At 37.0% G+C, this 16,527-nt stretch overlaps 2 protein-coding genes across 2 annotated transcripts in view; one reads left to right on the top strand and one right to left on the bottom strand.

Moving 5' to 3' along the window:
* Positions 1 to 1,819: 1,819 nt before the first annotated feature.
* On the top strand, positions 1,820 to 3,832 carry LOC149158415 (uncharacterized). Its single transcript, XM_089433974.1, has 2 exons — positions 1,820 to 2,667; positions 3,307 to 3,832. Exons 1-2 carry the CDS (start codon positions 1,820 to 1,822, stop codon positions 3,830 to 3,832), a joined length of 1,374 nt encoding a protein of 457 aa, XP_089290100.1.
* Positions 3,833 to 14,313: 10,481 nt separating this feature from the next.
* The window catches only part of LOC149158416 (uncharacterized), a 65,753-nt gene continuing 63,539 nt past the window's right edge, over positions 14,314 to 16,527 (bottom strand). The window contains exons 3-4 of the mRNA XM_089433975.1: positions 14,634 to 14,717; positions 14,314 to 14,460 (exon numbers count right to left, since the gene is read on the bottom strand). Coding sequence (XP_089290101.1) covers positions 14,314 to 14,460; positions 14,634 to 14,717 — 231 coding nt within the window. The remainder of the gene's footprint in view (positions 14,461 to 14,633; positions 14,718 to 16,527) is intronic.

The raw sequence follows: 16,527 nt of genomic DNA on the forward strand, positions 1-16,527 counted from the left end.
ATGGTATTGCTTTCATTTTCTTAATTCCAGTGATCTGGAAATCATTTTGAAGCATCAGTGGGTGTATAAAAGAAGCTTTCTGGCATTGCACAGATGGTATATCGGATATAACCCACTAAAAAATACCCCATCAAACAATTTGATCTGGGTCAAACTTCTCGGTCTGCCATTAGAGTTATGGTCAAAAGAAACTTTAGCTGAGATTGGAAACGCCATAGAAAGATGTGTTTATGTTGATCCATGGTGCTTAGGAGAGAAAGATAAACTAGTGGTGTGGATTTTGATAGATAAAGCTTACAGAGTAGGATTTCCGGATCATATTGATATTCTCTAGAGGGAGTTAAAAATTAGGTAAAGGTTGGATTTTTGGGGGGTTCCCTTTAGGTGCTCAGCATGCCATCGCACTGGTCATCTAATAAAGAATTGTACACGGTGCCTCATAAATAACCGAAAGCTTCATGGATCCCAACAGTTTGCAGCAAAAGATTGTAGGGTAAAATCTCCATGCCCGGAACCGGAGAAGTTTCCTTTCTCAAAGAGTCAGTCTTCATCTGAGTCAGTGGACCAGCAAAAGACCTTTTCTGAAGATCTTCAGCGCTCTACTTTGCCGCTTACAAGCCCAGTCCCTGTGGAACCCATATCCCCTTCAATGCCCCCGCTGGAACCTGTCTCTGATTATGAAATCCCCAATCTGCATATATCCCCATCAATGCCCCCTATGGAGCCTGTCTCTGATCACGAGGTTCCTAATCCACCCCCGATTCCTCATCCTTTTAAAAAAAGTAGTAATGAGATCCATGTTATTAAATCATCATCACCGTCTCCAATTAGGAACAATTCTCCACCCGGGAAAGGAAAAGAAATTATGATAACAACCACCCCTGTTAACTCACCAACATCCTCACCCTCTAACTCAATAGGCAGTGACTTAGATTTCTTATTGAGCAAGAAATCACTGGAGCTAAAGGCTCTTACCATACATAAACCTGGAATTCAAAACTCTCCTCAAATAAGTCCAAATTCCACTAGTAACATTATGGTGAGGAGGAAAAACAACAGGGGCAGTAGGCACTTCAGGGGAAGAGGTGAAGGCGTGGGCAGAGGAGTCCGTAATTTATCCCTTATAGATGTTCCTATCATTGACATGACTGAAGAAAGGCCTCTTAGAGCAAGCATGGCCGAGAGACCTCCAAAATGAATTTTATCATATCAATGAACATAAGGGGTCTAGGGGCAGATCAAAAAATTTTGGCGTTAAAGAATTTTTTCCACTCAGCAAACCCCAAAATTATTCTAATACAAGAAACCATGCACGCCTCTTCTGTAGCAATCTCATATTTTAGGAAGATGTTTCCTTCCTGGTACATATCTGCTTTGGAAGCTAATGGCCTTTTGGGGGGGTTAGCAGTCCTGTGGGATCTGGATTGGATCAAAGAAAAAACATATAGTTGTCTGGCGGGGATCTTGATCTCAGCAAAAATGAGGGGACATAAATTTCCTATAAATATCTTGAATGTATATGCTCCCTATAGGAATAGATTGCCTTTTTAGGAGAAACTTTTTTGTTCTGAAATTTTTGATGTTGAATATTTACTGATTGCAGGAGACTTAAATGTCACACTAAATATGGATGAAATCTGGGCACCAATAGGAAAAAGGATCCCCTAGCTGAAAGAATAAAAAATGAGTTGCTGAGAAGGAATTATGTTGACATCCTTCCTTCCCAAATGCATCCGACATGGGAAAATGGAAGAATCGAGAAAGCCTATATAGCGAAGGGACTTGATAGATTTATTCTTCATGCTAGCTTAATTGACAAATGGGCATGCCCTTCTCATCGATTGAGAATGTTTTCATTTCAAATCATAGACCGATTTTGTTAGGATGGAAGGAAAAGGGTTTCAGGAATGGCTACTCCTTCAAATTCAACAGATCATACCTGGAAGATCCAGCTTTCAATGATCTCATAAAAAAAGCCTGGAACGAGATGTCGTCCTCTAATCCTTTTCCGCTTTTAATGACATTCAGAGACAAAATGGAATACATTCGAAAGGTGGTAAAAGAGTGGCAATTCAAGAAAAGGCAATCTAACAGAAATGATCTCCAGAAAATTCAAAAGGAATTGGATAGTGCATCAGGAGCTATGGCTGCTCATCACCTATCCTTTCAAATGAGATGTCGCATAAAGGAGTTACAAAAGAAGAAAATAAAAATTTTAGAACAGGAGGAATCGTTCTGGAGATTGAAGAGTAGGGCGATATGGCTAAAAGAAGGGGACAAAAACACAAATTTTTTTCATAAAGTCGCAAACTCCAGGCGTGAAAAGAATTCTATCTGGAAAATAAGTGATGGAAGAGGAGGTTTCCTTTTTTCTCAACAGGAAATTTCAAAGGAGGCAGTGAGATACTTTGAAAGGCAGTACAAAAGATCTGAAGACAGCAGGTTTCAGGATATTCTGTGGGGCATTGAAGTGTTTCCTCAGATGTTTGATGAGGATATAAATGATCAAATATTTCAGCCAGTAACTGAGGAGGAATTGTTGAGAACAATGAAATATTTTAAAAGGGACAAATGCCCAGGGCCGGACGGTTGGACAATAGAGTTATTCATTCATTTTTTCGATCTCATCAAAGCTGACCTACTAAGAATGGTAGAAGGATCCAGGATGTCAGGTAGCATCAACCAGAAAACCTCGTCCACTAATATAGTGCTCATTCCAAAAAAAGGAAATGCAGAGTCCTTCATGGACTTTCGACCAATTTCATTGTGTAATATCTCTTACAAAATCATATCAAAAATCATTGCAGAAAGAATCAAAGGAACTCTATCAATTTTCTTATCAAATGATCAACACGGTTTCTTACAGGGAAGAAACATCATGGACGTGGATGCAACAACACAAGAAGGTCTTTTTTCCATTCACTCCAAAAAAAGTGATGCAGACATCCTCAAGATCGACCTTCGCAAGGCATATGATTTCCTGGAACGGGGATTCATCAGATGCTTGCCTGCAAAGGTCGGCTTAAGAGCCAAAATGATTAATTAGATCATGGCCTACGTTGAGAAGGTGAATTATTCTATCATCATAAACGAGATTCCATCTTCCTATTTCCTAGCATCTAGAGGCCTTCGCCAATGCTGCCCCCTATCTCCGTTGTTATTCATTTTGGCTATGAATTCGCTCAGCCTCCATATCAACAAGGCTGTAAAGGAAAATAGGTGTCTCCTGATGAAAATTTGCAGGAACATTTCAATCTCACATAATCTCTTTGTGGATGATATTATAATGTTCGGAATTTTATGCAGATTCACATGGTCATGTTACTATGAAATTCTTAAAAACTTTCAAAAGGCAACAGGATTGCAGATAAACAGATCGAAGTCAATCATTTACCACAACGATATCAACCAGGAAGATGTTGATTGGTTATCTGCTCTTTTTGGAATTGAAGCGCAATCCATCAGACTTGGAATTAAATATTTGGGTTTTCAGTTAAAAGCAAATGGATACTCAAAGGTGGACTGGCAGTGGATCCCAGATAGATACTACAAGAAGATATCAATTTGGGAGTATAGATGTCTTTCTCTAGCGGGTAGAGTAATTCTGGCGCAATCTGTGCTAAACCAGCTGGCTGTTTATTGGGCTCATTTATATTTCCTTCCTGCGAGCATAATACAATCAATGAATAAGCTTACTGCAAATTTTATTTGGGGGGGTCAAGCAGGAAAAAGGGAATATCATCTCTCAAAATTATCCAATATGTCTTTGCCGAAGAGTATGGGAGGTTGGGGCCTTTTAGATTTGCAGACATTTGGAAAGGAAATCTTATAAAAGATTTTGTGGAGAGGGATTTATGAAGAAGGGCCATGGAGCAACACAATTTAGAAGAAGTACCTGGGCAGGAAGGATCTATCATTCTGGTTCAGGAAAGGGATGATCGAATCCTCTTATGGATCTTCAATATGGTTAAGCCTCCATAAGATTGAAAGTTTTCTCCTGAAGAATTTAATTTGGCATTCTCAATCCGGCAAAGATATCCTTATTGGGAAAGACTAGTTTCTAAGCGGCGTTGAGGAGATCATTGTTCCCGAACCATTACTGTCTTTTCTGCACAGGAAAGGTTTTTTCTTTTGGGACTGTCTAATCTCTGGCTGGCAGGGTCCAATCCCTCACTGGAGGGAAGCTGGAAGTTTGGAGATGCTGGTTGAAATTTCTCTTCAGTGGGACCATATCAGAACTCGTCTCAGAAACTGCGGCATCTTTCGCTCGTCGGAGTATGATTGTCTCATTTGGAGAAACTCGAAAGGGATGAATTCTATTCGTGTTAAAGATGTTTATCAGAGTTTGATTGGTCTAAAGCAGTCTTCTTTCAATACTTCATTCCCTCACATTTTCTGGAAATCTGGGTGCCCTTCAAAAATGGTTTTCTTCTCATGGTTATCTTTCCATAACAAAAATATTTCTTGGGAGAACTTAAAGAAGCGGGGATGGCAGGGTCCTGGTTTTTGTCCCATATGCAGGTCAGCAGAGGAAAATAACTATCACTTATTTCTGAATTGCAATGGATCTCAGCAGCTATGGCTTTCTTTGGAGAACTGCTATGGAATCCAGCATATGACTCACGCTTCAATTAATGAAGCGTTTCTATGGTGCAGTGAGCAAAAAGATTCATGGAGAGAGATTTTCATTATCACTCTTTGGAGCATCTGGAAGTGGCACAACAATTATATTTTCAAAGGCAAAAGATCCCCATTTTTGGAAATCTTTTTCAATATTATTTCTCTCTATGAAGCAATCCTTCAATATCCTCCCAAGCAAAAGAATCAGGTTTGTAAAGAGCTTTCTCAGGGGCTTTCTTCTCTGCCAAGGGCGTACTTCGATGGAGCTGAGTAGAATGGATCATGTGGCTGTGGAATTCACATTTTAGCAAATGAAAACAGTCAATTTTTCATCCACTGGAATGGGGGGAGGGGCACCAACAGTAAGGCTGAGGCGATGGCCCTCACTGGTCTTTTAAGCTTCAACCTCTTTCTAAATCTATAGGGTGTTTCAATCTTTGGAGACTCAATAGTTATGGTGGATTATGTCGCTAGAAAAAATATCATTTCCAGGCCTCACCTTGTAGGATGGCTAGACAGGATCAGATTTTATTGGAATAGATTGGAGGGTGGCTCAATTCATCACATCAACAAGACTCAAAATCAATAGGCAGACGTATTATCAAAGAAGGATCTTCAAGCGGTTCCTAGTTTTTGGTATTTGTAGGTTTCTTCTGAAAGGAAAATATTTACCATTCAGGAGTTCTATCCTCCCGATTTCTAGTTCTCCTTTGCAGATCAACAGGTCTTTTCAGTTTTTCTTTTTGCCTTATATTTCTCTCTGTCTATTTTGTTTCCATATGATGTTGCTCCTTGTTTCTTGTGTTAGTTCCGTAGGTTTCTCCTCCTATATTTCTCCTATGTTTTCCTTGACAATCACGTTGCAGGTTAATATCCTAGGTTTTGTTTGGTTTAATCTTGCTTCTGTTTGATAGCCCAAGCTTTGTTGGTCTTCTTGGCAAGGTCTTGCCATTTTTGAAATATGGCCTATGTCTATGCTTCTCCAAATCTCCCTGGGACATATGCAATGTTCAAGCGAATGTACATATCTGCTCTTTTATATATCTTATATAAAGACAATCATGCTTTTTCGTCTTGAAAAACTTTGAAGAAACACTTCCATCTGTCCAGTTATTACATAAATATAAAGTAAACCAATTAAAAAACTAAGATGAAAAGAGCAACCAAATTTTTGAAGCCTCTTCATTGATTTATTTTTAATCAAATTCCATTGGAACAATGCGCACCATTCTATGAATTTTCTTCTTAACTCATTTTAAATACAAAGATAAATTCTTGATTCATATTTATCATCAATCTTTTTTTTTCAAGACTTAAACCTAGAACTCTCTTTAATTTGAAAACTTATTAGTCCCTGCCATCTGGCAATGGCCAGGGACTATAGCAATCGAAAATTGTGAGATAGCATTAGTTCTAGCTAGTCATTTTCATGGATAACCTAACTTTATCCGAACTCTTTAAGGGTCACCGTGTAGTTTTATAAGGTAATCTGTTTAATCATCTTATTTAGCCTCTTCCCGAGGCGGGGAGGCTATAAGAGCCTAAAATCATATCATATATTAGTATGTTCCTTTCGCATTTTTGAAAATTTTTGAGAGAGGTAAACTAATTCTAGTATTAGTTTGAAGCATTAAATGTTATGAATATCCACCACTACATGTAACTATATTATCCACCACTGCACCGCCACTGCATTACGCCTGCCACCACTTCGTTTACATCTAAACATGTGTCATATATGTGTCGTACATTCGAAAGTTGACAACACTGCGTTAGACACATGGTTAACAGGTTAACAAGTAGGATAGCAGGAAGGCAGAAGCCTGGCATAATAGGAAGGAAAAAACCAGGGGCTAGGCCTGTCCTCGTTCTAGTAGTGGGCAAATCAATCCCCTGCTGTTAGGAAGAATGAATCCGAGAGTGCTAATTCTGCAACTGCATGTGGAAAATCCGGTGCTAGTCTTAGTAAGAATCCCCTGTGCATTCATCTGACTCTATCAATTCCCCTTTTGAATGGACATCGACCTCCTTAGATTAGATTCAAGTAAGGGCATTGGAGCTCTTTGATGTTGATGCTTGAGAAGAACCTGTGGCACTGACCTGACTTTCGGAATAGGATGGCGCTGCAATAAGGACTTTCAGGTTTGAAAGCAGAATTGGACATTGCTGGAACAAGAGAATCCGAGAAGCCAAAAAATTCATTCTGTTCCAGCACCAGCAACAGAGGCATAGAAAAGAGGCCTGGAAGTTGATTTTCTATTGCAGGCTTCAGCTCCCCTATCTTTGTTGGGGCTTTTTGTTGCAGAGGCAATATCATAGACAACGACAAAATAATGAATTGTAGGGTATGTAGTTATCAGCGAACAATTAACTTTTTTTGGAATGCTGATGTTATAGAAAGCTTTAGTAAGGATGGTAGATCTAATGAAGTGCTTATAAACTGCCATATTCCTTTTCTTTTATGGCCAAATCTGTGAAACAGTAATGAATCTTTCAGTGCCTTAGTTTTCGATGATTCCATTTAAGAGCTTACCCTCACTCATTGACAAAACAAAATGCAATTGAGTAGATTATAATTGATTCTCTAACAAAATATTTTAAGTTCTTACTTCTCTTCTGCATTCCAGAGCCTCCCTACCACAGATTGGCAAGCTTCCTTTATTCTCTGCACAATCAATCAAAAGTATGAAATGTAAATTGAAAAACACAAAAAAATTGTATCAGTTGAATCAAGCACTCCTTGAAAGTTTAAACTATAACCATCTATATCCATCCACGAGAGTGGTTAAAAAGCGAAGCGAATATGTTAAATTTTTAGAACCGACCTCATTATAAGGGTTTCGGGTGGCAATTCGATCCTCATTTATTAAATATATTTGCACAACAGAGCAATTTTTTTGAGTCTCTGGACTTCCATCCAAAGGCCTGTATGGGCTTGATTTACTGCACTCGTAATCCTGAGAAGACTGGAACTTTGCAGTCAAAAGGCATTCACCAGTCAGATATCAAGTTCTCCAAGATCTTCATCTTTAGCATCTAATGAAACAATTTAACCTTAAAGCAGCTCTATTTAGCCAAGAAATGCATAAATGTTTTTTTTTTTTTTTTCGTGAGAGAGAGAAAATTGAGTATCTAATGAAAATTGAAAATTGAGCACGAAGAACATAGAAGATAAGATCAAAAATATTTTCAATTACTAATTAGCGGATTCTGCAGAACCTTTTTAGGCATCCTATTATAACGCAATTTTACCGAACTGTGAAAATATCATATTGACCAGATTGTCTCTCGTTAATAGCGAATTTTCTTCATCATATGAAGCAATTGCGCGAAATCGCTAGTCTTACAGCCAAAGTTTTAGCTCAGAACACTAACAAAGTGGAATTCATCGAAAAAGCTTCATAATTCTCCGATAGACGCAAAGAAAAAAATTTAAAAAAGCAATTTCGCAAGGCAACCATAAAGGCTCAATTTTAGACAGCAGTCCAGCATCTTTGCCAAAACAAACGATTCTTGGACAAAAATACACACTTGGCTGAGCCACGTTGTTAGCTTCATCATCACAGCAACAACAGAGGTCACCATGAGAACATTAGTTCAAATGATTACTGCAGACTGCAGAAGGGTTCAAAAAATAAAAGGGCGTGCAATTGTTCAGAAGGGTTCAAAAAATAAAAGGGCGTGCAATTGTTCTGAACCTGAATATGCTCAAAATTCTGGGCGAATTCGAGTGCAATTACATCATCAAATCCATCTAACTTATCGAAAAATGATAACCATCCTACCCCTTTCAAAAAAGCTACGGCTTTAGGTTGACTATGGAGCCTGGTATGGTCTGTGGGCTCTCTTCGAATGAAACCGGCTGTCATTTTCCCTCTGCTATGTTGCTTAGACTTACTGACCTTTATAAATGAATTTCCTAAACTTAGACTTGCTCCCAATTTGAAGATGAAAAGAGCTAGGGTTTACTACAGACAACCTTCTGCAACCTTATTTCATTTATTAACTGAGGAATTCGAGAGAACCTTCAACAAAAATAGCAGAAGTATTTTATTGACTGGTTTAGTAATGTATTACTTACTGGTTCCTTCGGCTAAGTCCCTGTCCTGAACAAGTTCGTGGCGTACTGTAAATCCCCCGTTTCTCCCCGGTGATGATTTCTCTATGCCAAAATAAAGCATTTGGTATGCATGCAGGCATGTTGGCGTTTATTGTAAGGCATTTGGTATGCATGCAGGCATGTTGGCGTTTATGGTAATAAGGCATTTGGTATGCATGCATCTTGGTGTTCAACATGAGAGATACGTGGCTGTGCTTTTCATGACAAAACAATCATGTTGGTGTCGCTATGCTAGTGCGGATACAGATGCTTGCCTTCGCTCCAGTTTAGCACCTGTCCTCAAAGAGTTCAATGAATTAGGTTCTTTGACTTTGTACCGTGCCTAACTAACAATTTCTCATTGGCACAACCTCGCGTTACTACAAGGTTGTGTCCAAGCCACTTAAGAACGTCCACCCTTTCTGGCCCGATGTCACACGCGGAATAGGGGGACCTCACCTCACTTCTTAGTTTGATTCACACATATTTTATTGATTTTTTAGATAAAACAAAACACTCCATGTCATGTTGTTCATAGGAATGAATGTGCATGTGCATTTGATTAAAAACAAATTAAATCCATTCAATTTAACATTTTGGACGAAATCAGTGTAGATATTAATTTTAATGATGTCAACGTGAAATTGTTTTATCAAATTTGATAGTGAAAACATTTACAAATGACAATTTGGAAATAACATTCCATCTGTAATCGGGGAAGACAGTTGGAATGTTGCAGGCATTGAAATAGTAGTGACACGTTTACATGTTACACGGACTTGCAAGTTGGAGTTAGTCAAGTCGTAGCAATCCCTCTCGAACGTGGATAGTTACGATAGATTTTGAAAGGAATCTGGAAATATCTTCAAACTTTGACAATTTCTCAGATCGATGTGACGGAGATTCCTCAAATTTCCTGACGAATTTGGCAGCATGTTCAGACATCGGCGATGATGCAGAGGTTCGCGAGATCGATCTAATTGCTTGCGAAATGACATATATCGAGTCATTCATGCATAATGACATACATATCAGGAAGCGAGATACTTCTTTTATGACCCTGAAATGTTTTCAAACTTTTGCAAGAACTGAGCTCCATATGCTGGAGATTTGTCAGATTCCAGAGGCAATTTGGAAGCATATTCAAATTTTGGCATTTTTATAAATTACAATTTTTTTTGCATTGTAACAAATATTACATTGCAGATTTTGATTTTGTGAATATCCCGAGTTTTCTAATAGTTAGGAGAGGGATCAATTCTTTGACCTCTCCTAACTCTCCCACCGTCAGATTTTGGGTGGTGAAATTTGTTGAACTCCTAAAATAGGGAAAGCATATTTGATCTTTCGCCAGAAGTCTTGAATATTTGTCAAATTTCTCCAAGGAATCTACAAAGATATCCAAACTTTGGCTTCCAGACAAATCTAGGTGCTGAAGATTTTTCAAATTCGCTAAAGAATCTGGAAACATTTCCAAATTTAGGCTCACATATCCAAGTGTTCAAGATTGGTCAAATTCACCATTTCACCAAGATCCTCTTGTAACGTCTCAGGCATTCTTATTTCATCTTTGTGATTGAGCTGGTCACTCTTGATCTTAAGGCTCTCCTCTTGTAACCTCTCAGGCGTTCTTATTTCTGGGATACCTCATTCATTCTTTTCATCAGCAAATTCAAAATTTTCAAGTGCAGATATTTTAATGTGCCTGTTTGTTCAATTATCAATTAACCATTAATGTGTATCGAGGTTATCTGTTGCAAGCTAGCATTCATTGCAAATTTAATTACTGAAAGATTACAGTCTTCGGTCCACGCTTGCAACCCGTATCTCATGTCAAATATGATGAAATGAAAATCAACGCCATGGTTGCAGCCTTGTTCTGTTTCTAGTTTTTTGTTGCCTTTGCAAGGGAAGTGCTAATCTGGCTGAGTTGTCAGATACTTAGGGCTTTCCCAGCAAAAGGCAAGGACTAGCTGCGATGCAGCCTCCCTTGTTTATTTAAAATCCTTTTCTAATGAACAAATACATATTTATAAAATTAGTCGTCAAAATTTATTTATGCAGCATCCTTGGGAAAAGAAACATGCATCCACGGAGTTACCTTTTTATATTCAGTCATGCTGCCCTTAAATCCTTTACTAGAAAAAAAACCGAATTACAAAACATGCGTCACGTCTTATGCTAGCCTGACTGGACCTATTCTTTCCAATTTCTGACCTAAGTGGTTCTCTATAAGCTAGCAAGGACTTTAGTTAATGAAAGAGGGAGGACGTTATATTCCTTATTAATGAAAGAGGATCCTGTTAACACCTTATAAAAGAAAAGTTTTGACGAGTTCTGGCTAAGGCCGGTTGTTAGCTAAAATGATTGAAAGGTTTAAAAGGGGTGGTAAAAGAGAAGGGGTATATTCCATTGACGCAGTCCATATAGGGGACTTAAATGGCCTGTAAAGTATTAAACACGCACTTTCAAACCTTAAACAAATTGGTTTGAGGAATGTCACGTAAAGTATTAAACATGCCTTTTCAAACCATAAACAAATTGGTGTGAGGAATGGCATGTAAAGTACTAAACATGCTTGCATTTTCCAACTTTAAATAAATTGGTTTGAATTTCCATGAATTATATAGTGTTATCGCATTATCATTTTGTATATTTTTTTTTTTGGGAATGGTTGGTTTTAATTATCAAATAAAATTTTAAAATAGAAAAATATACAATGGGAAGAACACACAAAGATTTTTTCTTGGATTTCAATTTTAAAATAGAAAAAAATACTATGAGAAGAACACACAAAGATTTTCTCTTGGATCTCAAAATTAGAACTATTAGATTGATTTTTATTATGTTCCTTTCAATGTTACAATACATACATGTACATAGCACATTGATTTTCATTATGTTCTTTTCCATGTTACAATCTATATATATATATATATATATATATATATATATATATATATATATGTTGAAATATTCATAAACCCTCAATCCATTAACCCTGAATTAGAACATATCAATGTTACAATACATATGTATACATGCCAAAATACTCATAAACCCTCAATCCATTAACCTTGAATTAGAACATAACAATGTCATAATACATATATATACATTCTGAAATATTCATAAACCCTCAATCTATTAACCCTATACTAGAACATAACCACAGTTCCCTTGACCAGATCTACAAAATACCATAAACAAAAAATCATCATGCCCAAAACTATGTGCAAATCTCATGCACAAAACCATGGGTAGGTACGTCCACCATATTTGGGTTTGCCCCCATTATTTGTTCTGGATTTTGCACGGAAAGCTACCACCCCTTACAAAACCCCCAATAGGGGAGCTTCTGCCCCCTATGACCTCGTTGTGCTAATGTACAACAATTCTGGATTGTGCACGGAAAGCTACCACCCCTTACAAAACCCAAATAGGGGAGCTTCTGCCCCCTATGATGTCATTGTGCTAATGTACAACAACACGTTTAACTAGTCATAGAAAGAATATAACATGTGCTCAACATAAATTTAGTAAGTATAACTGAATTACTCAGTAAATTCTTATCCCAAACTTCTCATAATCTCATTATGAAAGACCAAACAATTAAATTCTCAGCGATCAAATTCTAAAAAATACCATAACATAAAAATATCCCTACTAAATAAATTTTACAAAGCTAAATTTTAAGTTAAAATTCATTGGCTTTATATTTAACCATATCCATCGATCTTTTGTATTATTCGCATAACAGTAAGTCTATTAGAAAGTTTCTGTAAATGTTCCAGTGACGAATCTAGTGCACGTCTTATTTCCAAATGTGATATTATTTATTACTGTCGATAATTATTGATGATGATGATGATGATGATGATGATGATGGTTAACGTCCACTGAGACCAAATTGGTCTATCCGACCTACAATTTTCTTAATTTTTACTTGTCTGGCTCCTCGTCTTTCTTGGCGATATTGGTGTTGTAGCTTTCTTTTTTTTCTCTACGGTCTTCCAACTTCCTTTATCTTGCATCTCCTTCATCTCTTCTGGTTCTTGGGACATTGGTGTCTTAGCTTCGCGATCTATTGTGTTCGTTCTTTTGAAAATAGTCGGAGAAGAATTTTGGTTTAGGAGATCTGCTTTTTTGTTAAATGGAGATTTATTTTCTGCGGTATTCGAATCCTCATAATTGTTGATTTGTTGGGGCGGGCTTTCTCCTTGCTTGTTTTGAGAGTTGTTTCTTTCTTCCCTGATTTCTTGTGACTCAGAGTTTTCTCTAGAATATTCTTCTTTGATGACACTGTAGTGTTCTTTTTGTGCTCCTTCCCACCATGTAGATCTGTGGTGGTTTTTTCTAGCAAAATTTTTCTCAGAGGCTTTTGGGCAATTTTTGGCTAGATGCCCCGTCTGAAAGCACGATCGACATCTGAAGAGTACACTTTCATAATCAAGTTTCTGGTTCCACACATAGTCTTTACTTGTTAGGTTTATTTCAGCTGGGAATCCGGCGCTGAAATCCATTTCCACACAGATGCATGCATAGGTGGTTCTGGCATATTCCTCTGTTTCTGGGCACCTGCAGTAAAATTTCCCAATTGCATTTCCAATGGGTTTTAGCGAGGAGAGATTCCAGAGATGCAAGGGTAGGCTTGGCAATCTCACCCAAACTGGTGCTAATGTTATCACTGCTGTAGAGGGATCGAATGATGGGTTCCATGGCTTCATGAATAGGCCTGATTTTTCCCAAAAACAAGGGTCGGAATCTAGAATACATTGTCCGATTTCAGGATTTTCAAAATCTACTATAAAGAAACCCCTAGCACAGGGGTAGATATTAATTTCATCAGAAATGACAGGCTTCCATACCTCCGAGATCCAATTGTGGAGTGCTATCAGCCGCGGCCAAAAACCATTGAACCAGCAAATTAGGGCACTTTCGGAGAACTTCAAAGCTTCATCGAGTGAGTCCTGGACCACTTGGATAGTGGGAGTTGGGGCTTCATTCACGATATGGGCAGGGGATTTCCCTTCAGAGGCGGATGAGCCACCAGTGATTTTTGCGAAGCTCGGAGCCATATTTTACTTGCCCGTAGAACCCAGCCGCAGACAAATAAAACAGAAGATAATACTAGATCCAGATCTGGCCACAGAAAATTAGATTTAGCTGCCTAGATCTAGCCTCAGATCTAAGACCTAGCCGTGAAAAATATCAACCTGGTATAACCCTCAATCTGACATTGTTCGGCCATAGAACTGTAATGGCCTCTTACTGCACCGACGCACTGAGAGTTCGAGAAGCGCCAGATCTATACCGCAGATCTATAAACTGTAAATGCGAGCAGGTGCCAGATCTATACCGCAGATTCAATTCAATACCGAAGATCTATACCGAAAGCTAAAGAAAGATCTCTTCCCAATCGTGGGAGAAGGTATTAATTTAATTTAGGATTCTTTTCATCATAAAAAACTATACCGAAAGCCGAGCAAGAATTTGCAGATCTATACCGAAAGCCTAGCAAGAATTTTTCGAGGAATGATATGGTTATCTGAAAAAGGGTAGAGACGGCAGAGCGTGTTCAAACTTCCCCGTTCTCATTTTTCCAATCTGACATCGTTCGGCCAGAGAAATGGCCTCTTACTGCACCGACGCACTGAGAGTTGGAGAAGCGCCAGATCTATACCGCAGATCAATAAACTGTAAATGCGAGCAGGCGCCAGATCTATGCGAGCAGGCGTTATCTGAAAAAGGGTAGAGATGGCAGAGCGTGTTATAATTATAAAGTATAATGTATCTATCTATGAAAAAGTCCAGGGAAACTCTTATACAATTCATACAATTTTCCTCCATAAGTACTACTTTGCTTCTTTGACCTTTTTCTTTTTGAGAAAATGATATTGCTATTGCTACTTACAAATTCAAAGGGAACGCCCAATCGAATATATTTATTGATATTTCCAATATCGAACTCTTTATCCATAAAATAATGCTGATTATTCTTTAAATATGAAAAATTATGAGATTATTGAAATATATTATTATGTAATTTATGTTTGTTTGATTATTTTTAATTATTCTGATTTAATTGTTTGTAAGGTTAGATTGTATTAAACTCAAAGGTTGTGTATGGATTATGTCAGGTTTATTTTAAAAAAATAATGTTCAAATAAAATAATAAATAATATATAAATTTTTAATATTACAATATTTCATTTTTTAACAATTTAATTTTATAGATAATTCAAGCATGACAGATATTAAACAATTTAGTTATGCTGTAATAAAAATAGGCATAATAGTAAGCAAATAATGTATAGATTGAGCTTTCAAAGTTTAGGGTGGATACCCCACTCATTATCTAGGATAAAAAAACCAAACAAAATATAAAGAGTGTTGGAAATGAGAATAAATAAATAGGGACAAAGAGTTATAGAGAGATTTTAATCAAAATTAATAAAATATTAAATAAATTAAAGATAGAAAAAGATTAACAATTCGAAGAAAATGAGAATGATTTCAAATAAAAGTGATGAAAATAACTCAAGGATAAAAGCTAAACAAAAAGATAGAAAATAAGGCGCAAACTAAGGGACAAAGAATTGGAAGAAAGATAATGAGAGAGAGTTTAAGACAACTTAATTAATTTATTAATTATAGATAAAGATATAAATTAAATAAAAAAATATTAAAAAGACCTAAGAATAAAATGAAAGAATGGATATAAAATTAAAGAACAACTGAAGAGAGAGATGTTTTTTTTTTTAAGAGAATAGGGGAAAGTAATAGAATAAGAGATGAAAGGGTGAAGGAGGAGGATACAAAAAAAAAATGGGTCGAGGGAGAAGGAGGGAAAGAAAGAAAACTAAGGAAATTATTGATTGAAGTGGCGAATCATAGGTTTCCAAGAATGACTGAGTTTGTAGCCATCTTCACGATTGAAATTATTTGGGTGTTTTTTAATATCAACAACTTCTCAGATAATTCAAGTGGTATAGAATGGTTCTAAAGTAAATATTTTAGTATCACCGAAGCAAATTAGGTGGTTAGATTTATTTGAATGTTCCTTGATGGTTGATTTGGTAAAGCGATTATGATTGGTGTCAACAACATATTCTTTGAGGCAAGTTTCGAAGGATCCACCTATTTAGACAATATAGGATTTTCCACAAGAGCAAGATATTTGATAAACAACTGAGCCAAGCATATGATATGTTCTATCTTTAATAAGTTTTAAGAGGTGCTTCAGGGTTTTATAGGGCTTAAACAAACTTTAAATAATCTTTTTAGAAAGAATTTTGGATATACAAACATTGGTACCATGTATGTAGGGCAAAGAGATGCAAGCTATGGGTGAGGGTGGGGGTGCAAAGAGATTGAGGATTTGGGTTGTGTTCTGCTCTACAACAACCCTCCATTTCATACACATTTTATTCTCAAAACTATAATATGAAATGGGTCCCTTTTTATTTAAATTGGTATCAACTTATTTTTATTCAAAAAGGTCCGAAACAAAATAAAAACACTATAAAACCTTTTTGATAAACCAATTAATTGGTCTTATAACATATACATGAGTAATCTTTTATCATTGCGATAAAGTGATCGCAAGATCGCATATCGCAATGACAAGGGAAGCATGATTTAAAAGACCCATTGATTCTCTCCGACGCGACAATGCACAAAAGGCTATCGGATATCGGCAATGACAAGCTATCATAACAAAAGCCCCTTTTCGCTCCGATGCGATACGATATCGCTATCGGCGATCGGAGATATACCATGCATGATTTTAAAAACCCTTAGTTAAA

This window comes from Pinus tabuliformis, chromosome 5_2, assembly GCF_031772625.1.
Source record: "Pinus tabuliformis cultivar Carrire ecotype Pingquan chromosome 5_2, CPIR1, whole genome shotgun sequence".
Classification (NCBI taxonomy): Eukaryota; Viridiplantae; Streptophyta; class Pinopsida; order Pinales; family Pinaceae; genus Pinus; species Pinus tabuliformis.

Bases quoted from the DNA above. Each gene is read 5' to 3' on its own strand.
- LOC149158415 (XM_089433974.1), top strand. From the start codon at position 1,820: ATGGGCATGCCCTTCTCATCGATTGAGAATGTTTTCATTTCAAATCAT. The intron at 2,668-3,306 runs GTCAGGTAGCAT...AATTTTATGCAG, and splicing joins ATGGTAGAAGGATCCAGGAT to ATTCACATGGTCATGTTACT.